Source organism: Bombina bombina, chromosome 8 (genome assembly GCF_027579735.1).
Source record: "Bombina bombina isolate aBomBom1 chromosome 8, aBomBom1.pri, whole genome shotgun sequence".
NCBI lineage: Eukaryota > Metazoa > Chordata > Amphibia > Anura > Bombinatoridae > Bombina > Bombina bombina.
In genome coordinates this window covers 217,563,939-217,590,525 of record NC_069506.1, presented here as the reverse complement: position 1 = coordinate 217,590,525, position 26,587 = coordinate 217,563,939, and the positions used below count along the sequence as shown (strand labels likewise).

General features: G+C 40.2%; 1 protein-coding gene across 6 annotated transcripts in view; it reads left to right on the top strand.

Annotated features, from left to right (window-relative positions):
- The window catches only part of CIC (capicua transcriptional repressor), a 368,710-nt gene extending 359,835 nt beyond the window's left edge, over positions 1-8,875 (top strand). For all 6 annotated transcript variants that reach the window (XM_053690941.1, XM_053690940.1, XM_053690944.1 and 3 more), the window contains 3 exons: positions 4,774-4,905; positions 5,080-5,211; positions 6,356-8,875. In XM_053690941.1, the coding sequence (XP_053546916.1) occupies positions 4,774-4,905; positions 5,080-5,211; positions 6,356-6,630 (539 nt within the window). In that variant the 3' untranslated portion in view covers positions 6,631-8,875. The remainder of the gene's footprint in view (positions 1-4,773; positions 4,906-5,079; positions 5,212-6,355) is intronic.
- Positions 8,876-26,587: the final 17,712 nt, after the last annotated feature.

The window sequence follows — 26,587 nt, the reverse complement described above, 5'->3', positions numbered from 1 at the left end:
TAAATTAGAAAGTTGCTTAGAATTGCGTGCACTACCTGAATCATGAAAAAAAAATAGGTTCAGTATCCCTTTTAAGTAAGAAGCAAAGATGTTTAAGCTTAAACCTGAAATTTATCTCCTCTGGCTTAGCTACCCTTTCCTCAGCAGAGTCAGTAGAAGAGATTTCACCCTCAGAGGCTACTGAGGAACGATCGTCCCCCGAATGTTGAGATAAACTGACTAACACAGTCTCCATAGGATTACTCATTCCCCCGTCAGAGGAAACATGATTAATCTTTCTCTTCCTCTTGCCTGAAATAGGAAGGACACTCAGCGTAGCAGAAACAGCCAACTGTAGCTGTGCTGCAAAATCCACAGGCAAACAAACAACCCCAGAGGAAGATTGCGCTGAGCAGCAGGGAACTGCTTATGTAAGAGGAGAAGGAGATTGTTGCCCATGATATGCCATATCTTTTGCCTCAGAGTCCTGTGAGGTGGAGGGCTCTGAAGGGTTAATCCTAATGGAGGGAGTATAACTAGTATTGGACCCTTTGGATTTAAACTGACAGAGCTCAGACATACTGAGCATAACTCTGCAAAGGGGGCAGACCTTGTCCTCTTCACAATATAACCATTTGTCAGAATGAAGTATGTGATGATGAACATCCTCTAAAGAAAAATTAAAATGTCTTGATCCTGTTCCATGTCCACAACCAACATTAGAAACCCAAGTACTAATAAATTAAAGAGTCAAAAAAGGTAACATGACACCTTTAAATTGCCCTGTGTAGGACCGGGATACTCGCCACTTCCCGGGAAACAAGTGCATCACCCAGAGCAGCTGAAAGAGACTTAGAACTCCGACCGCAATCAGAGAGAAATCACACAGCCGGAGCGCACCAACCTTGTGGCGCCATGCTGTGGGAAAAGGCTTCTCCCCCAGAAACGCTGTAGCAGCACGCGAAAAACTAAGTCGATGTTGTCGGTGTAAACAGTCTCGCCCGCCCAAGTGCCCATGCCCAAAAGTGCCATAAAAAAACAAACATCTTCAAGTAACAACAAGAGCAGACAATCCCTTATAATATGAGGAAAATCTGTTGATCTCAGCTTATGTACCTGCACACTAAGGGGATAATCCTCAAATCTGCCCAGTAGCCTAATGAAATCCCTAATCGGGGTAAATACTAATAAGCTTGATGAACCTTTTGAGGGTCTCGAGGAGCCACTTGGTCACCCATTAAGGTCCCAACCTCAGCCCATGTACCCACAGTAGGGAAGTACATAGGAATGGGATTTAAAAAAAATAAAGGACTTACCCTCCAGGCTCTCTGCTGGGGAGTAGTCACAGCACTTCCAGGTCTGACAGCACTAATCTTCCTCTGACAGGCACCTGAGACACAAAGGAAAGCAGTGTAAGCTTACACTGGTTGCCAAAAGGGGAGTTAGCAGTATTAATTAGGAAGGAGGCTAGGGAAGCTTCCCTGCGACATCCAGTAGCTAACCTTCACCAGCACTCTTACTAAGAGAATTACATGGCTACTACCATCGCCAGTCCTTTCTTGCAGGAAACAATCAAAATCCAATTTCTACAGAGCACGTTCCCTGCCTACCTCCTTTAGTAGACAAAGGCAAATAATTACTGGGGGACTAGGGGAAGTGGGAGGGATACTTAATGTTTTGACTGGGGTGTCTTTGCCTCCTCCTGATGGCCAGGTGTTGTATTTCCCAACAGTAATGAATGAATTTGTGGGCTCTCCCTGCCATTAGATAAAGAGTGTGTGTTATAACTTTTTACAACGCACACACATTCTCATACAATACACCCCACACTCTTATACAACACACACCACACAAACTCTCATACAATACACCCCACACTCTTATACAACACACACCACACAAACTCTCATACAATACACACCACACTCTCATACAATACACACCACACCCTCATACAACACACACCACACAACACCCTCATACAACACACACCACACAACACCCTCATACAACACACACCACACCCTCATACAACACACACCACACAACACCCTCATACAACACACACCACACAAACTCTCATACAATACACCCCACACTCTTATACAACACACACCACACAAACTCTCATACAACACACACCACACAAACTCTCATACAATACACACCACACAAACTCTCATACAATACACCCCACACTCTCATACAACACACACCACACAAACTCTCATACAACACACACCACACAAACTCTCATACAACACACACCACACAAACTCTCATACAATACACACCACACAAACTCTCATACAATACACCCCACACTCTCATACAACACACACCACACAAACTCTCATACAACACACACCACACAAACTCTCATACAACACACACCACACAAACTCTCATACAATACACCCCACACTCTTATACAACACACACCACACAAACTCTCATACAATACACCCCACACTCTTATACAACACACACCACACAAACTCTCATACAATACACACCACACTCTCATACAACACACACCACACAAACTCTCATACAATACACCCCACACTCTTATACAACACACACCACACAAACTCTCATACAATACACACCACACAAACTCTCATACAATACACCCCACACTCTCATACAACACACACCACACAAACTCTCATACAATACACACCACACAAACTCTCATACAATACACACCACACAAACTCTCATACAATACACACCACACAAACTCTCATACAACACACACCACACAAACTCTCATACAATACACACCACACAAACTCTCATACAATACACCCCACACTCTTATACAACACACACCACACAAACTCTCATACAATACACCCCACACTCTTATACAACACACACCACACAAACTCTCATACAATACACACCACACTCTTATACAACACACACAAGTTGGGACCCAGTAATAAGTCCCCGACCGATGATTTGAAGAACCCTGCTCTATCTGAACCATGAAGGTTTAATTTTTTACTTCATGTCCCTTAAATAGTCAGCCAGTTAGGTGCTGTACTTGAATGATGCATAGTATGGATATGTATTCTGCGGTTTTGTTAGCTAACTAATGCAGAAGAGGGTGACCACTTGCGGCATTTGGCTCTTTTTTTTAGAGCCGGATTTCTTCTTGTGAAACTGCAACAACACTCAGATCTGGATTTGTACAGAATGAAATGGAAGAATAACAAACAATTGTTTAAATATGTAGTAGAACATGGTGTTTGCTTTCAAACTATCACAACTATTTAAAGGGATATGTTTCATTGTTGTATTAGAAGTACTAAGCAGTGGGTTATACTTAATAGAAATCCCTTCAAAATGTTTTATTTATCATTTCATTTTAATATGATTTTACATTTTTCTTTTTGCCTTTATGTGGTTTCTACAGGAAGGCAAATAAGTGGTTTTTCCTTTGATGTTGTTGCTAGGAGAAACCTGCTCTAGCTTATTGCCTATGCTCAGTAGAGGACATTTGGTGCAAAAAGTATGTGACAGTAGACTTGAAACCCAATTTTTTTAATTTCATAATTCAGATAGAGAATATCATTTGAAATAAACTTTCCAATGTACTTCATTCTCTTGGTATCCTTTGTTGAAGAAGCAATGCACTACTGGGAGCTAGTTAATGCATTGGGTGAGGCAAGAACATATGAGGCTTTTATTTGCAGCAACCAATTAGCAGCTGCTGAGTCTACCTAGGTATCATTTTCAACAACAGATATCAAGAGAACAAAACAAATTTGATCATTGATACCTAGGTAGACTCAGGAGCTGCTGATTAGTTGCTGCACATAAATGCCTCATATGTTATTGCCTCACCCAATGCATAAACTAGCTCCCAGTAGAGTATTTCTGCTGCTTCAACAAAGGATACCAAGAGAATTAAGTAAATACGATGATGGAAGTACATTGGAAAGTTGTTTAAAATTTATATTATCTATCTGAATCATTAAAAAAAAAAAGTTCTGTAAAGTCAGCTGTCTTATCTCACCGAAGGCAGTGGCTACTCTGCAGAGAAACTGCTCTTGTAAAAGTTGTCCTGAAATTCACACAAGAAAAAATATTAGAGAAAAGGTTAAGTTTATTACCTTAAAGTGACACTCAAGTCAAAATTACAGTTTCATTATTCAGATAGAGCAGGCAATTTTAAACAACTTTCCTATTAACTTCCATTAAAAAAAGTGCATTCTTTTTATATTTAAACTTTTTCAGTAACCAGCTCCTACTGAGCATGTGCAAGAATTCACAGAATAAGCGAATATGCATTTGTGATTGGCTGATGGCTGTCACATGGTACAAGAGGAGTGGACATAGACATAACTTTTAAAATTGTCAGATGTCAGAGAAAAAATCTACTATTCATTTGAAGTTCAGACTAAGTGATATTGCATTCTCTTGTTATCTTGCATTTGTTGATTATGCAAATGTACAGTGTTGACTGGTATTTTAACTTATTTTGGGTGGTCAACAAATACTATCCCTTGGCTGGCTTGTCTCAAGTAGACAAAGGCTTAGCATGGATGGTTGTATTTCTAATATGTCTTACTTTTTTTTTTTTTTTTTAAAGAAATCTTGGGGTATATCAATCTCAGTGGAAATTAAATTGAAGGGACTTGGCCTAGAAGACATTTAATTTGAGTGCAAGGGTTAGCTGCTCTTGCGGGATATCTGATGCTTTCTATTGACTTTGTATCTCATTTCAATGCCAATGTTGAGTAGATTACTCTGTTGAATCTGAATGTTTTCTTTTCACAGACTTAGATTCTTCTACAGAAGATCCAATATCTCCTAAGAGGAAGATGCGCAGGCGTTCAAGCTGCAGTTCTGAGCCCAACACACCTAAAAGCGCAAAGTGTGAAGGAGACATATTCACGTTTGATAGGCCAGGTACACCCTTTCTCTCCCTTTCATGTTTCATCCTTCAGATATTTTCTTGTTGCTATGTCTTCACTGCCTCATACTGCAATCTTTTCTTTCTTTTTCATTTTACATATTTCCATCCCTTATGTATTCTAGTCTCATTTTTCATTTCTAACTTGCTGTCTTGGTCTCCTCATGCAGGTAGTGAAGCAGAAGATATGCTAGCTGAGTTGGAATATGATAAGGTCCCATACTCTTCCTTGCGCCGCACTCTAGATCAGCGACGAGCTCTGGTCATGCAGCTGTTTCAGGAACATGGCTTCTTTCCGTCCTGTAAGCATCTGGGGGGGTGGACATTATAGGAAAAGATCAGTGAGTTTGCTGAATAAGAGTAAAGTGCACAGGGCAGAATGGTAAACTGATTGATGTAAATACAAGTGACTTCCAGTCAGCAGCCTTTTTAAATCCTGGGTATCCTGGATCCCTGTTCTCGATACTTGGGGAGTTACAAACCATCTCCATACGTCATGATTCATGCATCTGGAATAAATTGACAATGAGGTTGCATGACCTAGTAGACATCCACACACACAGACACAAATACAAATTTTTATATACTTAAAGAATGTGGGTCTCTTAAAAAAAACAAAAAAAAAAAACCTCACTCCAATTTTAACTAGGCTTAATTCTGCATATGCAGAGGGTAGCACCTACATTATTAAAGGTTCCTATAATCATTTGCACTGCCAAGATAATCCTAGAAAACTCACATTCTAAAATTCCTAAGAATCGAAGTACTATTACTGCCACTCAGCTTTAAAACCAAATATGAATGCATGGACCCTAGAATTAACTAGACTTCATCACTGGTAATATACTGTGCATTACAAAATGGCAAAGACTCCACACTCCCTAGTAAATGCATTTATGTCCCGAAGCTCCAAGGCCACAACTTTGATAAGTAATGGTGCATAATAACACAGACTATGTAGACTTCCTGGTGGGGTAGTTATATAGCAGATGTTGGCAGAGGAGCACAGAGTCTTGACATTTTTGATAATTCTGGATCACGTGTATTTAAGGGAGATAAAGTGAAAAATTTAAACTTTTATGATTAAGATAGAGCAAACAATTTCAGGAAGAAAAATCAATTGTACTTATATAAAAAATTGTTAGACAAATTTGATTCTAGATTTTCTCTCTCTGTCCCTTTAAAGCTATGGCTATGATTCCTGGATATGGTTGTGTGTACACATTCATGCTATTTCTGGGAATACATCCCGTTTGCGGAAGGGTTTTATAGTTTATATACCTGCAAAGGAAAGGCACATCTTTTTTGTATTTTTATTATGATTAACCTGTACTAGACTTCATAGGTTAGTTTTTAGTGCACAGTATTCCCCACTTGAATTTTTTATAATAGAAAATAATGCAGAATCTATATAAATTCTTTGTATTTCTCCTCATTTTCCTCCAGCTCAAGCCACTGCTGCCTTTCAGTCTCGATTCTCAGAAATATTTCCTACCAAGGTGTGCTTGCAGTTAAAGATCCGTGAGGTGCGACAGAAGATAATGCAAGCAGCCACGCCAACAGAGCACTCTACGTATCCTGAGCAACCTTCACCAAGCACCTCTGAAGCTGGACCCTCTGATATGCAGCCTCCCCAAGAACCTGCGCTGCGACCCAGTGAACACTCTGACTCTTCCTGGGAGAGTGGTCAGGAACCTCCCAATACTTCAGGAAGCAGCTGAATTGATTAGGGAAAAGGGCCTAACATTTATAGCTATCCACTTAAATTGGAGACTGCAGGGGCATCCTTCCTTAAACCATGTTCCTCCCTGAGGAGTGGCAGGCAGGTTGCATTTTACCCTTCCCACGCACATCAAATGTTGCCCCACATGCACAGACAATCCATCCAATCAGGGCAAGCATAGTGTTTGGTTTTTTTTAAGGGTAGTGTATACCTCCCACTGGCAGTGCCAGCCTAAGGGGGTTGCACTCTCCTAAAGGCAGAAAAAGCTTAAAAAGTGGTCTGATCCACATCCAATGTCTGCGATATATATCCTTCAACAGACATTGAGGCACAGACAATAGGGGGAAAATATGTTGATGCATAAAATGAGGTCATAGATTGTACTTCTTGGCATCATGCATTGTTGGATGCTAGCGTAAGATTAGAGGACTGATCAGAGAGCAGAGTTAACAATTCAGTGAATTTAAGTCACAGTTCTGTTGATGTGTGAGGGGAGCATGCTTTCTGAGACACTACAGAGACAGTCCATCTGAGGCAGAGAATTTTAGCAAGCAAACTGTTACCTGGGACAAAGTAGATTGCACTGGGATAGTTTAGATCAGGAAGTTTGAATTTTAACAACGTCATATGCAGTCTGCGCTGGACTACCAGAAGGTCATAGTAGGACGTGACAAAATGAGGACTGTATTGGAGCAGTAGGCTATGCTGTAAACAAGGCGAGTGGCTGCTTGTGGTAATAGGAAGCCACCTGTTTACTGCATTTTATAGGTGTGGATACAAGTGCCGTAAAGGGGAAGGGAGGGGCTTTTTAGCAGTAAAACATATTTTCTTATGACACTTTAGTTCGATAAGAAGCAGCTGCACTGCAGAGAGCTATATAAATATATATAAATAAATATATATACAGACATTTTTATGCAAGACGTGCAATGTTTAAATTCAGTCTGATTAAATAATCAGGAAGTATGTATTAATTATACAACACATTAATCCATCGCACATATATACATATATATATATATATATATACACACTGTGTGTATGACATTAATATGCACGTGTGTGAATATATCTATGTATAAAAGGGTGACAAACTAGGTTGTATCTGCTTCTTTCCATTTAGGGACAGTGCAAAACACAGATGCTGATGGGTTCAGTATATTACGGTGTGCTCCCTCCATCAATGCTGGCAAATGCATACATTTTATGGCATATATTTTTGGCTAGAACTTTTAATTTTGCTATCACAACCTAGTTGTGAGATATCTATATACAGAGATGCTTCTTGCTATATTGAGAAAAGGCGATCTCATACAGACATAACCCTGCTATGTTCAGTGGCTTCTGTATACAAAGGAACACCTGGCTGTACCCATAGTAGGTAGAAGAGTCAGGCTTCCATAAAGAAAGCATGTGCTGCCCTTCTAAAGAGGCAATAGGTGATACTGTCAGTATAAAGAAATATACTTAGTGCTGTACGCAGGATAGCCTGACAATATACACACTGTGTGTGGTGGCTCTCTCTTAGTCCCACAGCCTGTCACTAGTTGCAGTTGTAGGGGAGCACAGACATGAAACCTCCCTTTTCTTGTGGGATATATTTTGCATCATGGAGGGATGTCTCCTAATCAGATGACTTAATTTTTAACTGTACCTGTGTAACTGACCAGTCTGTCCCTCCATATATGCTGCATTATAAAATGCTGTTGTAAAGATGAACTTTTCTGAGATGCAGCTCAGAGACCCTTGACAGATCTGACAAATTGGTGTGAAGTAGAAATGCCTTTATACTGTAAAACTAGATCACTTCAGTCCTGGCGCACACACACCGAAAGGTGGAGGCGGGTCTGCAGGATTTCAAATGAACGAGCTGGAGAAGCCAGCAATTCCAAAAGAAGCTGCAATACATAGGGGTTGATTACAATAGGGAGTGTGTAGTGATCCTATTAACTGATATAGCAGTATGATTGTTTAAAAAGGTTCTTAACTGCTTTGTAATCTCACAATGCTCACCCACATATATTTTAACCCTACATGTGCTGGAATACTTGAACAGTGAACGAAAAGCAACATCCCTCAGCACCCTTCATTTTCCTCCACACCATGAGGTCAGAACATGTTTTCATCTTGCGCTTAAATTTGGTTTTGTTCCAAGAGCAAGGACTGATTCTTAAGAGACTGAACAGACATGTTGATCATGTGCAATATTTCTTACTGTAATTAAATAAAAAGATGGAACGTTGTGTGTGTGATTGGTTTTCTGTTAGATGCTAACTTGTGACTCTATTATTTGAGGGTTACTGTTATTAAAATGGTTATAGTACAGAGCTGGCACATGTAGATGAGAATGCATCATCTTCTCTACAGTTGTAGTGGACGAAACCTATAACAATTATTAAAAAATATTTTAAAAAGGACACTGACATTTTATTATAAAGCATTGCACAGATAAAGTATGATTTAATAATACATACATTCCTTTCTTTTAGGTGGCAAGAGTCCACAAGCTTGTTACTGATGGGATATATATTCCTAGCAGGAGGAGGCAAAGTTTCCCAAACCTCAAAAGCCTATAAATACCCCACCCACCTCACTCATACCTCAGTTTAAAAAAAATGCCCTCCTTAGGAGGTGGTGAAGTATGATGTGCTTGATTCTTCAGTGAAAGGCGCTTCTAAGCATATTGAAGCCCAGTTCCTCTCTAAGTACAGTGTTTGTCTGATGGATGTAAAGGGAGTATTGCCTGATGATGCCATGTTTTCACCTATGGGAAATCTATTCATAAGGCTCTCTGTAAATTAGGTCGCAGGGATTCATCTGCTGCTTCCCTTTACAGATCAACATTATACTCTATCATTACCTCTGCTGATATGTTACAGTACTGGTTTGGCTGTTTGCTATATGTGGATGGGTGTCTTATGGCAAGTATATGGACACACTCGGCTATGGAAGGCACTTTTCTCCTGTTAAGTGTAGTCAGTCCACGGGTCATCCATTACTTATGGGATTATAACTCCTCCCTAACAGGAAGTGCAAGAGGATCACCCAAGCAGAGCTGCTATATAGCTCCTCCCCTCTACGTCATATCCAGCCATTCTCTTGCACCTAACTAAAGATAGGACGTGTGAGAGGACTGTGGTGTGTTAAACTTAGTTTTTATTTCTTCAATCAAAAGTTTGTTATTTTAAACGGCACCGGAGTGTGTTGTTTGTTCTCAGGCAGCATTAGAAGAAGAATCTGCCTGAGTTTTCTATGATCTTAGCGGTCGTAACTAAGATCCACTTGCTGTTCTCGGCCATTCTGAGGAGTGAGGTAACTTCAGAACAGGGGATAGCATGCAGGGCCCACCTGCAAGGAGGTATGTGCAGTAAATTATTTTCTAAGGAATGGAATTGACTGAGAAAATACTGCTAATACCGATGTAATGTAAGTGCAGCCTTAAATGCAGTAGTAGCGACTGGTATCAGGCTGATAAGTATGTATGTATAATCTGAGGTATTTCTGGGGAATGGAATTTCACTAAGAAAATACTGTCAATATTAAAGTAATATTTGAGCCTGCACTGCAGTGAAAGCGACTAGCAGCAGGCTTATTAATAACACTTCATAATTTTCAATTTTAAAAACATTTACTGGCATGTTAATCGTTTTTTCTGAGGTACTTGGTGATAAAACTTTATGGGCATGATTTTTACCACATGGCTGTCATTTTTTTCTGCATGAAAACAGTTTACTGAGCTTCCCCACTGTTGTAATATGAGTGGGAGGGGCCTATTTTAGCGCTTTATTGCGCAGTAAAAATTTAGTCACAGTCTTCCTATTTCTTCCTCCATGATCCAGGACGTCTCTACAGAGCCCAGGGGTCTCCAAAACTAGTTTTGAGGGAGGTAATCAGTCACAGCAGACCTGTGACAGTGTGTTTGACTGTGATAAAAACGTTTATTATTTCAACTGTTATCCGTTTTGGGTATTAAGGGGTTAATCATCCTTTTGCTGGTGGGTGCAATCCTCTGCTAACTTTATACATTTTCTGTTAAAATTTGGTTGTTTTAACATATTTGGTTCATTGTTAATTTAACTGTGTCACATTTTTATGTTTCTTAAAGGCGCAGTAGCGTTTTTTATATAGCTTGTAAATTTATTTAAAAGTTTTTTTCCAAGCTTGCTAGTGTTATTGCTAGTCTGTTTAAACATGTCTGACACAGATGAATCTGTTTGTTCACTATGTTTAAAGGCCAATGTGGAGCCCAATAGAAATTTGTGCACTCAATGTGTAGATGTTACTTTGAATAAAAGTCAGACTTTATATGTTAAAAGAATATCACCAGACAACGAGGGGGAAGTTATGCCGACTAACTCTCCTCACGTGTCAGTACCTGCGCCTCCCGCTCAGGAGGTGCGTGATATTGTGGCGCCAAGTACATCAGGGCGTCCCATACAAATCACTTTGCAAGACATGGCTAATGTTATGACTGAAGTACTATCTAAATTGCCAGAATTAAGAGGTAAACGCGATCACTCTGGGGTAAGAACAGAGTGCGCTGATAATAGTAGAGCCATGTCTGATACTGCGTCACAATTTGCAGAACATGAGGACGGAGAGCTTCATTCTGTGGGTGACGGATCTGATCCAAGTAAACTGGATTCAGAGATTTCAAATTTTAAATTTAAGCTTGAGAACCTCCGTGTATTACTAGGGGAGGTATTAGCGGCTCTGAATGATTGTAACACGGTTGCAATTCCAGAGAAAGTATGTAGGCTGGATAAATATTTTGCAGTACCGGCGTGTACTGACGTTTTTCCTATACCTAAAAAGGCTTACAGAAATTGTTAACAAGGAGTGGGATAGACCCGGTGTGCCCTTTTCACCCCCTCCTATATTTAGAAAAATGTTTCCAATAGACGCCACCACACGGGACCTATGGCAGACGGTCCCTAAGGTGGAGGGAGCAGTTTCTACTCTGGCTAAGCGCACCACTATCCTGGTGGAGGATAGATGTGCTTTTTCAGATCCAATGGATAAAAAGTTAGAGGGTTACCTTAAGAAAATGTTTGTTCAACAAGGTTTTATATTACAACCCCTTGCATGCATCGCGCCTGTCACTGCTGCGGCGGCATTCTGGTTTGAGTCTCTGGAAGAGACCCTTAGCACAGCTCCATTGGATGAGATTATGAACAAGCTTAAAGCACTTAAGCTAGCTAATTCATTTATTTCTGATGCCGTAGTACACTTAACCAAACTTACGGCTAAGAACTCCGGATTCGCCATTCAAGCGCGCAGAGCGCTGTGGCTTAAATCCTGGTCAGCTGATGTGACTTCTAAATCTAAATTGCTTAATATTCCTTTCAAAGGGCAGACATTATTCGGGCCCGGCTTGAAAGAAATTATCGCTGACATTACTGGAGGTAAGGGCCATGCCCTGCCGCAAGACAGGGCCAAACCAAAGGCTAAACAGTCTAATTTTCGTGCCTTTCGTAACTTCAAGGCAGGAGCAGCATCAACTTCCTCCGCTCCAAGACAGGAAGGAACTGTTGCTCGCTACAGACAGGGCTGGAAACCTAACCAGTCCTGGAACAAGGGCAAGCAGGCCAGAAAACCTGCTGCTGCCCCTAAGACAGCATGAAGTGAGGGCCCCCGATCCGGAAACGGATATAGTGGGGGGCAGACTTTCTCTCTTTGCCCAGGCTTGGGCAAGAGATGTCCAGGATCCCTGGGCGTTGGAAATCATATCTCAGGGATATCTTCTGGACTTCAAGGCTTCTCCACAAGGGAGATTTCATCTTTCAAGGTTATCAGCAAACCAGATAAAGAAAGAGGCGTTTCTACGCTGTGTACAAGACCTCTTACTAATGGGAGTGATCCACCCAGTTCCGCGGTCGGAACACGGGCAAGGATTCTATTCAAATCTGTTTGTGGTTCCCAAAAAAGAGGGAACCTTCAGACCAATCTTGGACTTAAAGATCCTAAACAAATTCCTAAGAGTTCCATCGTTAAAAATGGAAACTATTCGAACCATCTTACCCATGATCCAAGAGGGTCAGTACATGACCACAGTGGATTTAAAGGATGCCTACCTTCACATACCGATTCACAAGGATCATTACCGGTATCTAAGATTTGCCTTCCTAAACAGGCATTACCAGTTTGTAGCTCTTCCCTTCGGGTTAGCTACGGCTCCAAGAATCTTTACAAAGGTTCTGGGCTCTCTTCTGGCGGTACTAAGACCGCGAGGCATAGCGGTAGCTCCGTACCTAGACGACATTCTGATACAAGCGTCAAGTTTCCAAACTGCCAAGTCTCATACAGAGTTAGTTCTGGCATTTCTAAGGTCACATGGGTGGAAGGTGAACGTAGAAAATAGTTCTCTATTGCCACTCACAAGAGTTCCCTTTCTAGGGACTCTTTTATAGATTCTGTAGAAATGAAAATTTACCTGACGGAGGACAGGTTATCAAAACTTCTAAATGCTTGCCGTGTCCTTCATTCCATTCAACACCCATCAGTGGCTCAGTGCATGGAGGTAATCGGCTTAATGGTAGCGGCAATGGACATAGTACCATTTGCGCGCCTGCATCTCAGACCGCTGCAATTGTGCATGCTAAGTCAGTGGAATGGGGATTACTCAGATTTGTCCCCTCTGCTAAATCTGGATCAAGAGACCAGAGATTCTCTTCTGATTCTCTTCTATGGTGGCTTTCTCGGCCACATCTGTCCAAGGGGATGCCCTTCCGCAGGCCAGATTGGACGATTGTAACAACAGACGCCAGCCTTCTAGGTTGGGGCGCAGTCTGGAATTCCCTGAAGGCTCAGGGATCATGGACTCAGGAGGAGAGACTCCTTCCAATAAACATTCTGGAATTAAGAGCAATTTTCAATGCTCTTCTGGCTTGGCCTCAGTTAGCAACTCTGAGGTTCGTCAGGTTTCAGTCGGACAACATCACGACTGTGGCTTACATCAGCCATCAAGGAGGAACAAGGAGTTCCCTAGCGATGATGGAAGTCTCAAAGATAATTCGCTGGGCAGAGTCTCACTCTTGCCACCTGTCAGCGATCCACATCCCAGGCGTGGAGAACTGGGAGGCGGATTTTCTAAGTCGCCAGACCTTTCATCCGGGGGAGTGGGAACTTCATCCGGAGGTGTTTGCCCAACTGCTTCATCATTGGGGCAAACCAGATCTGGATCTCATGGCGTCTCGCCAGAACGCCAAGCTTCCTTGTTACGGATCCAGGTCCAGGGACCCGGGAGCGGTGCGGATAGATGCTCTGACAGCACCTTGGGTCTTCAACATGGCTTATGTGTTTCCACCTTTCCCGATGCTTCCTCGATTGATTGCCAGGATCAAACAGGAGAGAGCATCAGTGATTCTAATAGCGCCTGCATGGCCACGCAGGACCTGGTATGCAGATCTAGTGGACATGTCGTCCTGTCCACCATGGTCTCTGCCTCTGAGACAGGACCTTCTGATTCAGGGTCCTTTCAAACATCCAAATCTAATTTCTCTGAGGCTGACTGCATGGAGATTGAGCGCTTGATTCTATCAAAGCGTGGATTCTCGGAGTCAGTGATTGATACCTTAATACAGGCTAGGAAACTTGTTACCAGGAAAATTTACCATAAAATATGGCGTAAATACTTATATTGGTGCGAATCCAAGAGTTACTCATGGAGTAAGGTTAGGATTCCTAGGATATTGTCTTTTCTACAAGAGGGTTTAGAAAAGGGTTTATCTGCTAGTTCTTTAAAGGGACAGATTTCAGCTCTGTCTATCCTTTTACACAAACGTCTGGCAGAAGTTCCAGACGTTCAGGCTTTTTGTCAGGCTTTGGCTAGGATTAAGCCTGTGTTTAAGACTGTTGCTCCGCCGTGGAGCTTAAACTTAGTTCTTAACGTTCTGCAAGGGGTTCCGTTTGAACCCCTTCATTCCATCGATATCAAGCTGTTATCTTGGAAAGTTCTGTTTTTAATGGCTATTTCCTCGGCTCGAAGAGTCTCTGAGTTATCGGCCTTGCATTGTGATTCTCCTTATCTGATTTTTCATTCAGACAAGGTAGTTCTGCGTACTAAACCTGGGTTCTTACCTAAGGTAGTCACTAACAAGAATATCAATCAATAGATTGTTGTTCCATCATTGTGCCCTAACCCTTCTTCAAAGAAGGAACGACTTTTGCACAATCTGGACGTCGTCCGTGCCCTGAAATTTTATTTGCAGGCAACTAAAGATTTTCGACCTTCTTCCCTGTTTGTCGTTTATTCTGGACAGAGGAGAGGTCAAAAAGCTTCGGCTACCTCTCTCTCTTTTTGGGTTCGTAGCATAATACGTTTAGCCTATGAGACTGCTGGACAGCAGCCTCCTGAAAGGATTACAGCTCATTCTACTAGAGCTGTGGCTTCCACTTGGGCCTTTAAGAATGAGGCCTCTGTTGAACAGATTTGCAAGGCTGCAACTTGGTCTTCACTTCACACTTTTTCAAAATTTTACAAATTTGACACTTTTGCTTCTTCGGAGGCTGTTTTTGGGAGAAAGGTTCTACAGGCAGTGGTTCCTTCCGTGTAAAGATCCTGCCTGTCCCTCCCGTCATCCGTGTACTTTTAGCTTTGGTATTGGTATCCCATAAGTAATGGATGACCTGTGGACTGACTACACTTAACAGGAGAAAATATAATTTATGCTTACCTGATAAATTCATTTCTCCTGTAGTGTAGTCAGTCCACGGCCCGCCCGGTTTTTACGGCAGGTCTAAATTTTAATTAAACTCCAGTCACCACTGCACCCTATAGTTTCTCCTTTCTCGTATGGGTTTGGTCGAATGACTGGATATGACATAGAGGGGAGGAGCTATATAGCAGCTCTGCTTGGGTGATCCTCTTGCACTTCCTGTTAGGGAGGAGTTATAATCCCATAAGTAATGGATGACCCGTGGACTGACTACACTACAGGAGAAATGAATTTATCAGGTAAGCATAAATTATATTTTTCTTTCATGTAATTGGCAAGAGTCCATGAGCTAGTGACGTATGGGATATATAATCCTACCAGAAGGGGCAAAGTTTCCCAAACCTCAAAATGCCTATAACTACACCCCTCACCACACCCACAATTCAGTTTTTACAAACTTTGCCTCTTATGGAGGTGGTGAAGTAAGTTTGTGCTAAGATTTCTACGTTGATATGCGCTTCTCAGCATTTTTGAAGCCCGTTTCCTCTCAGAGTACAGTGAATGTCAGAGGGACGTGAAGGGAGTATCACCTATTTAATGCAATGGTTTTCTTCATGGGGATCTATTTAATAGGTTCTCTGTTATCGGTCGTAGAGATTCATCTTCTACCTCCCTTTTCAGATCGACGATATACTCTCATATTCCATTACCTCTACTGATAACTGTTTCAGTACTGGTTTGGCGATCTACTATATGTGGATGGGTGTCTTCAGGTAAGTATGTTTTCATTACTTAAGACACTCTCAGCTATGGTATTTATATAAAGTTTTAAATATATGTATTGTACTTATATTTGCCATGATTCAGGTTTCAGTATATTTCCTTTTGCAGACTGTCCGTTTCATATCTGGGAAAAGCATTTTTTAGAAATGTATTTCTTACCTGGGGTGTAGTCTTTTTTCAATTGACTGTCATTTTTCTAAATCGCAGGCAGAATTAGGCTCACGAGGGCGCAAAATGCTAAAGTTTATTGTGTAATTTTTGGAGCGAGATTTTTTTTGGCGATAAGTTACGTTCGTTGACGCAAATTCGTAATTTCTGGCATCTTCATTGACGCCGAGTCCTTTCACAAGGTTGCGTCATCTATGGCGCGAGTGTGTCGTTTTTGGCGGCAAAAAATATTTTTCTGTTTGTTGTGCGTCATACTAGGCGCAACATATTTTCATTATTTTAGACCCCATTCCTATTTGCCTCTTGCCTTTTTCTATGTCAGAGGGCTATTCTGTTTGCATTTTTTCCCATTCCTGAAACTGCCATATAAGGAAATTGATAATTTTGCTTTATATGTTGTTTTTTTCTCTTACATTTGCAAGATTTCTAAATCTGTTCCTGTCTCAGGATTCACTGCTGGATCCCTGCTGCCTGATAACAGTTCTACCAAAGCTAAGCGCATTTGTTGTAAACTTGTGGAGATTATACCTCCAGCTGTGGTTTATAATAGTTGTCATTACATACTTTTACATGCAGATAATGTATCCATCAGTAGTAGTTCATTACCTGTTGCTGTTCCCTCAACATCTAATGCACAAGATATACCTGTAAATTTAAAATAATGTATTTCTGATTCTATTCAGAAGGCTTTGTCTGCCATTCCGCCTTCTAATAAACGTAATCGGTCTTCTCATAAGGTTGATGAAATTTCAAATGACCAGCAACATACTGAATTATCCTTCTCTGATGAGGATCTATCTGATTCAGAAGATCCTGCCTCAGATATTGACACTGATAAATCCTCTTATTTATTTAAATTGGAGTATATTCGTTCTTTGTTAAAAGAAGTATTGATTACATTGGATATGGAGGAAACTAGTCCTCTTGATATTAAAACTAGTAAACTATTAAATTCTGTTTATAAACCTCCTGTGGTTATTCCAGAGGTTTTTCCAGTTCCTGATGCTATTTCTGATATGATTTCTAAGGAATGGAATAAGCCTGGTACTACTTTTATAACTTCTTCAAGGTTTAACATTATTTATTTTTTGCCAGAAGTTAGATTGGAGTTTTGGGAAAAGATCCCCAAAGTTGATAGGGCTATCTCTACTCTTGCTAAACGTACTACTATTCCTACGGAAGATAGTACTTATTTTAAAGATCCTTTAGATAGGAAACTTGAATCTTATCTAGGGAAAGCTTATTTATATTCAGGTCATCTTCTTAGGCCTGCAATTTCTTTGGCTGATGTTGCAGCTGCTTCAACTTTTTGGTTGGATACTTTAGCGCAACAAGTATCGGATTATGATTTGTCTAGCATTGTTAAGTTGATTCAGCATGCTAATAATTTCATTTGTGATGCCATTTTTTATATTATCAAAATTGATGTTAAATCTGTCTTTAGCTATTTTAGCTAGAAGAGCTTTATGGCTCAAATCTTGGAATGCTGATATGACTTCTAAATCCAGATTGCTATCTCTTTCTTCCAAGGTAATAAAATATTTGGTTCTCAGTTGGATTCAATTATTTCAACTGTTACTGGGGGGAAGGGAGTTTTTTTGCCTCAGGATAAAAAAAAAACCTAAGGGTAAATCTAAAGCTTTTAACTGTTTTTGTTTCTTTCATGTAATTAACAAGAGTCCATGAGCTAGTGACGTATGGGATATACATTCCTACCAGGAGGGGCAAAGTTTCCCAAACCTTAAAATGCCTATAAATACACCCCTCACCACACCCACAAATCAGTTTTACAAACTTTGCCTCCAAGGGAGGTGGTGAAGTAAGTTTGTGCTAGATTCTACGTTGATATGCGCTCCGCAGCAAGTTGGAGCCCGGTTTTCCTCTCAGCGTGCAGTGAATGTCAGAGGGATGTGAAGAGAGTATTGCCTATTGAATGCAGTGATCTCCTTCTACGGGGTCTATTTCATAAGGTTCTCTGTTATCGGTCGTAGAGATTCATCTCTTACCTCCCTTTTCAGATCGACGATATACTCTTATATTTACCATTTCCTCTACTGATTCTCGTTTCAGTACTGGTTTGGCTTTCTACAAACATGTAGATGAGTGTCCTGGGGTAAGTAAGTCTTATTTTCTGTGACACTCTAAGCTATGGTTGGGCACTTTATTTATAAAGTTCTAAATATATGTATTCAAACATTTATTTGCCTTGACTCAGAATGTTCAACTTTCCTTATTTCCAGACAGTCAGTTTCATATTTGGGATTATGCATTGAATTATCATATTTTTTCTTACCTCAAAAATTTGACTTTTTTCCCTGTGGGCTGTTAGGCTCGCGGGGGCTGAAAATGCTTCATTTTATTGCGTCATTCTTGGCGCTGACTTTTTTGGCGCAAAAATTCTTTTCCGTTTCCGGCGTCATACGTGTCGCCGGAAGTTGCGTCATTTTTTGACGTTATTTTGCGTCAAAGATGTCGGCGTTCCGGATGTGGCGTCATTTTTGGCGCCAAAAGCATTTAGGCGCCAAATAATGTGGGCGTCTTTTTTGGCGCTAAAAAATATGGGCGTCATTTTTGTCTCCACATTATTTAAGTCTCATTATTTATTGCTTCTGGTTGCTAGAAGCTTGTTCACTGGCATTTTTTTCCCATTCCTGAAACTGTCATTTAAGGAATTTGATCAATTTTGCTTTATATGTTGTTTTTTTCTTTTACATATTGCAAGATGTTCCACGTTGCAACTGAGTCAGAAGATACTACAGGAAAATCACTGCACAGTGCTGGAGCTACCAAGCTAAGTCTGCTATAAACTTTTGGTATCTGTTTCTCCAGCTGTTATTTGTATTGCATGTCATGTCAAACTTATTAATGCAGATAAAATTTCCTTTAGTACTGTTACATTACCTGTTGCTGTCCGTCAACATCTAATTTTCAGAGTGTTCCTGATAACATAAGAGATTTTATTTTTTAAATCCATTAAGAAGGCTATGTCTGTTATTTCTCCTTCTAGTATACATAAAAGTCTTTTAAAACTTCTCTTTTTTTCAGATGAATTTTTAAATGAACATCATCATTCTGATACTGATAATGGTTCTTCTGGTTCAGAGGTTTCTGTCTCAGAGGTTGATGCTGATAAATCTTTGTATTTGTTCAAGATGGAATTTATTCGTTCTTTACTTAAAGAAGTGTTATTTGCATTAGAAATAGAGGATTCTGGTCCTCTTGATACTAAATGTAAACGTTTAAATAAGGTTTTTAAATCTCCTGTAGTTATTCCAGAAGTGTTTTATCTCCCTGATGCTATTTCTGAAGTAATTTCCAGGGAATGGAATAATTTGGGTAATTTATTTACTCCTTCTAGACGTTTAAGCAAATTATATCCTGTGCCATCTGACAGATTAGAGTTTTTTGGGACAAAAATCCCTAAGGTTATGGGGCTGTCTCTACTCCTGCTAATGTACTACTGTTCCTGTGGCAGATAGTACTTCATTTAAGGATCCTTTAGATAGGAAAATTGAATCTTTTCTAAGAAAAGCTTACTTATGTTCAGGTAATCTTCTTAGACCTGCTATATTTTTAGCGGATGTTGCTGCAGCTTCAACTTTTTGGTTAGAAGCTTTAGCGCAACAAGTAACAGATCATAATTTTATAGCATTATTATTATTCTATAACATGCTAATAATTTTATTGGTGATACCATCTTTTGATATCATTAGAGTTGATGTCAGGTATATGTCTCTAGCTATTTTAGCTAGAAAAGCTTTATGGATTAAACTTGGAATGCTGACATGTCTTCTAAGTCAACTTTGCTTTCCCTTTCTTTCCAGGGTAAATAATCATTTCGTTCCTTTCCTCAACAAGGAACAAAAGCCTGATCCTTCATCCTCAGGAGCGGTATCAGTTTGGAAACTATTTCCAGTTTGGAATATATCCAAGCCTTATAGAAACCTATAGCCAGCTCCTAAGTACCTATGAAGGTGCGGCCCTTATTCCAGCTCAGCTGGTATGGGGCAGATTACGTTTTCTTCAAAGAAATTTTGATCAATTCCGTTCTTAATCTCTGGTTTCAGAAACATTGTTTCAGAAAGGTACAGAATTGGCTTCAAGTTAAGGCCTCCTGCTAAGAGATTCTTTTCTTTCCCGTGTCCCAGTTGACACAGCAAGGCTCAGCATTTCTGAAATGTGTTTCAGATCTAGAGTTGGCTGGAGTATTTATGCCAGTTCCAGTTCTGGAACAGGGGCTGGGGTTTTATTTTATCTCTTCATTGTACCAAAGAAGGTCAATTCCTTCAGACCAGTTCTGGATCTATCATTATTGAATCGTTATGTTAGGATACCAACATTCAAGATGGTTACTGTAGGACTATCCTGCCTTTTGTTTAGCAAGGGCATTATATGTCTACAATAGATTTACAGGATGTGTATCTGCATATTCCGATTCATCCAGATCACTTTTAGTGTCTGAGATTCTCTTTTTAGACAAGCATTACCAGTTTTGTGGCTCTACTGTTTGGCCTAGCCTCAGTTCCAAGAATTTTTTTCAAAGGTTCTCGGTGCCCTTCTTTCTGTAATCAGAGAATAGGGTTTTGGTATTTCCTTATTTGGACGATATCTTGGTACTTGCTCAGTCTTCTCATTTTCGAAGAATCTCATACGAATCGACTTGTGTTGTTTCTTCAAGTTCATGGTTGGAGGATCAATTTACCAATCAGTTCATTGATTCCTCAGACAAGGGTAACCTTTTTAGGTTTCTAGATAAATTCAGTGTCTATGACTCTGTCCTTGTCAGACAAGAGAAGTTTAACATTGATATCAGCTTGTCAAAACCTTCAGTCACAATCATTCCCTTTGGTAGCCTTATGCATGGAAATGTTGGGTCTTAGGACTGCCGCATCAGATGCGATCTCCTTTGCTCGTTTTCACATGCGACCTCTTCAGCTCTGTATGCTGAACCAATGGTGCAGGGATTACTCAAAGATATCTCAATTAATATCTTTAAACCGATTTTACGACACTCTCTGACATGGTGGACAGATCACCATCGTTTAGTTCAGGGGGCTTCTTTGTTCTTCCGACCTGGACTATAATCTCAACAGATACAAGTCTTACAGGTTGGGGAGCTGTGTGGGGGTATCTGACGGCACAAGGGGTTTGGGAATCTCAGGAGGTGAGATTTCCGATCAATATTTTGGAACTCCGTGCAATTTTCAGAGCTCTTCAGTCTTGGCCTCTTCTGAAGAGAGAGTTGTTCATTGTTTTCAGATAAGACAATGTCACAACTGTGGCATACATCAATCATCAAGGAGGGATTCACAGTCCTCTGGCTATGAAAGAAGTATCTCGAATTTTGGTTTGGGCGGAATCCAGCTCCTGTCTAATCTCTGCGGTTTATATCCCAGGTATGGACAATTGGAAAGCGGATTATCTCAGTCGCCAAACGTTGCATCCGGGCGAATGGTCTCTTCACCCAGAGGTATTTCTTCAGATTGTTCAAATGTGGGAACTTCCAGAAATAGATCTGATGGCTTCTCATCTAAACAAGAAACTTCCCAGGTATCTGTCCAGATCCCGGGATCCTCAGGCGGAGGCAGTGGATGCATTTTCACTTCCTTGGAAGTATCATCCTGCCTATATCTTTCCGCCTCTAGTTCTTCTTCCAAGAGTAATCTCCAAGATTCTGAAGGAATGCTCGTTTGTTCTGCTGGTAGCTCCGGCATGGCCTCACAGGTTTTGGTATGCGGATCTTGTCCGGATGGCCTCTTGCCAACCGTGGACTCTTCCGTTAAGACCAGACCTTTTGTCTCAAGGTCCTTTTTTCCATCAAGATCTGAAATCCTTAAATTTAAAGGTATGGAGATTGAACGCTTGATTCATTGGTCAAAGAGGTTTCTCTGACTCTGTGATTAATACTATGTTACAGGCTCGTAAATCTGTATCCAGAGAGATATATTATAGAGTCTGGAAGACTTATATTTCTTGGTGTCTTTCTCATCATTTTTCTTGGCATTCTTTTAGAATACCGAGAATATTACAATTTCTTCAGGATGGTTTAGATAAGGGTTTGTCCGCAAGTTCCTTGAAAGGTCAAATCTCTGCTCTTTCTGTTCTTTTTCACAGAAAGATTGCTATTCTTCCTGATATTCATTGTTTTGTACAAGCTTTGGTTCGTATAAAACCTGTCATTAAGTCAATTTCTCCTCCTTGGAGTTTGAATTTGGTTCTGGGGGCTCTTCAAGCTCCTCCATTTTAACCTATGCATTCATTGGATATTAAATTACTTTCTTGGAAAGTTTTGTTCCTTTTGGCCATCTCTTCTGCCAGAAGAGTTTCTGAATTATCTGCTCTTTCTTGTGAGTCTCCTTTTCTGATTCTTCATCAGGATAAGGCGGTGTTGCGAACTTCTTTTGAATTTTTACCTAAAGTTGTGAATTCCAACAACATTAGTAGAGAAATTGTGGTTCCTTCATTATGTCCTAATCCTAAGAATTCTAAGGAGAAATCGTTGCATTCTTTGGATGTTGTTAGAGCTTTGAAATATTATGTTGAAGCTACGAAATCTTTCTGTAAGACTTCTAGTCTATTTGTTATCTTTTCCGGTTCTAGGAAAGGCCAGAAAGCTTCTGCCATTTCTTTGGCATCTTGGTTGAAATCTTTAATTCATCTTGCCTATGTTGAGTCGGGTAAAATTCCGCCTCAGAGAATTACAGCTCATTCTACTAGGTCAGTATCTACTTCCTGGGCGTTTAGGAATGAAGCTTCGGTTGACCAGATCTGCAAAGCAGCAACTTGGTCCTCTTTGCATACTTTTACTAAATTCTACCATTTTGATGTATTTTCTTCTTCTGAAGCAGTTTTTGGTAGAAAAGTTCTTCAGGCAGCGGTTTCAGTTTGAATCTTCTGCTTATGTTTTTTGTTAAACTTTATTTTGGGTGTGGATTATTTTCAGCAGGAATTGGCTGTCTTTATTTTATCCCTCCCTCTCTAGTGACTCTTGTGTGGAAAGATCCACATCTTGGGTAGTCATTATCCCATACGTCACTAGCTCATGGACTCTTGTTAATTACATGAAAGAAAACATAATTTATGTAAGAACTTACCTGATAAATTCATTTCTTTCATATTAACAAGAGTCCATGAGGCCCACCCTTTTTTGTGGTGGTTATGATTTTTTTGTATAAAGCACAATTATTCCAATTCCTTATTTTATATGCTTCGCACTTTTTTTCTTATCACCCCACTTCTTGGCTATTCGTTAAACTGATTTGTGGGTGTGGTGAGGGGTGTATTTATAGGCATTTTAAGGTTTGGGAAACTTTGCCCCTCCTGGTAGGAATGTATATCCCATACGTCACTAGCTCATGGACTCTTGTTAATATGAAAGAAATGAATTTATCAGGTAAGTTCTTACATAAATTATGTTTTCTTTCGTCAAAATAAGGAACAGATACCTAATCCTTCCCCCACGGAATCTTCTTCCAGTTGGAAAACTTCTTCAAATTTGAATAAATCCAAGCCGTTTAAGAGATCAAAACCAGCCCCCAAGTCCGCATGAAGGTGCACAGCTGGTAGGGGGCAGATTAAAAATGTTCAAAGAGGTTTGGATCAATTTGGTCCAAAATCATTGGATTCAGAGTTTTGTCTCTCAGCGGTACAGAAAAGGATTCAGAGTAAGACCGCCTGTGAGAAGAATTTTTTCTCACGCATTCCGGTAAACCCAGTAAAGGCTCAGGCTTTTCTGAAGTGTGTTTCAGACCTGGAGTTATCAGGGGTAATCATGCCAGTTCCGTTTCAGGAACAGGGTCTGGGGTTTTATTCAAATCTATTCATTGTCCCAAAGAAAGAGAATTCATTCAGACCAGTTTTGGATCTAAAGATTTTGAATCGATATGTAAGAGTACCAACTTTCAAAATGGTGACTATAAGGACTATTCTGCCTTTTGTTCAGCAAGGGCATTATATGTCCACAAAAGACTTACAGGACGCATATCTTCATATTCCGATTCATTCAGATCATTATCAGTTCCTGAGATTCTCTTTTCTAGACAAGCATTACCAATTTGTTGCTCTTCCTTTTGGCCTAGCGACAGCTCTAAGAATCTTTTCAAAGGTTCTAGGTGTCCTACTCTCTGTAATCAGAGAGCGGGGTATTGTGGTGTTTCCTTATTTGGACGATATCTTGGTACTCGCTCAGTCTTTACGTTCTGCAGCATCTCACACGAATCAACTAGTGTTGTTTCTTTGAAGACATGGTTGGAGGATCAATTTACCAAAAAGTTCTTTGATTCCTCAGACAAGGGTAAACTTTTTAGGTTTCCCAATAGATTCAGTGTCCATGACTTTGTCTCTAACAGAAAAGAGACGTTTGAAATTGGTTGCAGCCTGTCAGAACCTTCAGTCTCAGTCATTCCCTTCAGTAGCTATGTGCATGGAAGTTTTAGGTCTCATGACTGCAGCATCGGACGCAATCCCCTTTGCTTGTTTTCATATGAGACCTCTCCAGCTTTGTATGCTGAACCAATGGTGCAGGGATTATACAAGGATATCACAATTAATATCCTTAAATCCCAATGTTCGACTTTCTCTGGCTTGGTGGTTAGATCACCATCGTATAATTTTAGGGGTCTCTTTTGTCTGTCCAACCTGGACTGTGATCACAACAGATGCAAGTCTTTCAGGTTGGGGAGCTGTTTGGGGATCTCTGACAACACAAGGAGTTTGGAAATCTCAAGAGGCGAGATTACCAATCAATATTTTGTAACTCCATGCGATTCTCAGGCACTTCAATTTTGGCCTCTGTTGAAGAGAGAACCGTTCATTTGTTTTCAGACAATGTCACAACTGTGGCATATGTCAATCAGGGTGGGACTCGCAGTCCTCAAGCTATGAAAGAAGTATCTCGGATACTTGCTTGGGCGGAATCCAGCTCCTGTCTAATTTCTGCGGTTCATATCCCAGGTATAGACCATTATGAAGCGGATTATCTCAGTCGTCAGACTTTACATCCGGGAGAATGGTCTCTCCATCCAGATGTGTTTTCTCAAATTGTTCAGATGTGAGGGCTTCCAGAAATAGATCTGATGGCATCTCATCTAAACAAAAAACTTCCCAGGTACCTGTCCAGGGATCCTCAGGCGGAAGCAGTAGATGCATTGACACTTCCTTGGTGTTATCAACCTGCTTATATTTTCCCGCCTCTAGTTCTTCCAAGAGTGATCTCCAAGATCATCATGGAGCAATAGTTTGTGCTGGTGGTAGCTCCAGCATGGCCTCACAGGTTTTGGTATGCGGATCTTGTCCGGATGTCTAGTTGCCAACCTCGGCCACTTCCACTAAGGCCAGACCTTCTATCTGAAGGTCCATTTTTCCATCAGGATCTCAAATCATTAAATTTGAAGGTATGGAGATTGAACGCTTAGTGCTTAGTCATAGAGGTTTCTCTGACTCAGTGATTAATACTATGTTGCAGGCTCGTAAATCTGTTTCTATAAAGATTTATTATCGAGTTTGGAAGACTTACATTTCATGGTGTTCTTCTCATAAATTCTCTTGGCATTCTTTTAGAATTCCTAGAATTTTACAGTTTCTTCAGGATGGTTTGGATAAAGGTTTGTCTACAAGTTCCTTGAAAGGACAAATCTCTTCCCTTTCTGTTTTATTTCACAGAAAGATTGCTAAACTTCCTGATATTCATTGTTTTGTGCAGGCTTTGGTTCGTATCAAGCCTGTCATTAAATCGGTCTCTACTCCCTGGAGTCTTAATTTAGTTTTGAAGGCTTTGCAGGCTCCTCCGTTTGAGCCTATGCATTCTTTGGACATTAAACTACTTTGTTGGAAAGTGTGGTTTCTTTTGGCCATCTCTTCTGCTAGAAGAGTTTCTGAATTATCCGCTCTCTCTCTTGTGAATCTCCTTTTCTTTTTTTTTTTTTCTTTTTTTTAAATATTTATTTATATCGAGTAGTGTACATAAGAGAAAGGAAACAAGCAGAAAACAATACATGATTACAAATAATATACATTTCTTAATCGGGACCACGCAGGGCCATAAATGTATCTCCGACAATAGGAGAAGAGAAACAAAATAATAAGGTACACCACTATTTAAATAAGATTTTTTAGACTTCTTTCTTTGAATAATTTCAAATACATGAGCCTTGGATAGATTTTTATAAACAATAGATCATCTTTATATCAAAGAGAAAAATAACAAACTACAAACTTTAGTGAGAACTTTACACTCAATATAGATTGAGTGATATCTGTATTATGTTGTGTTCCTCATCTATTAGGTCTAACCAAACTCTTAGTTTATATTCCTAGATCCGTGAATATTCATTCATACACACACATTCA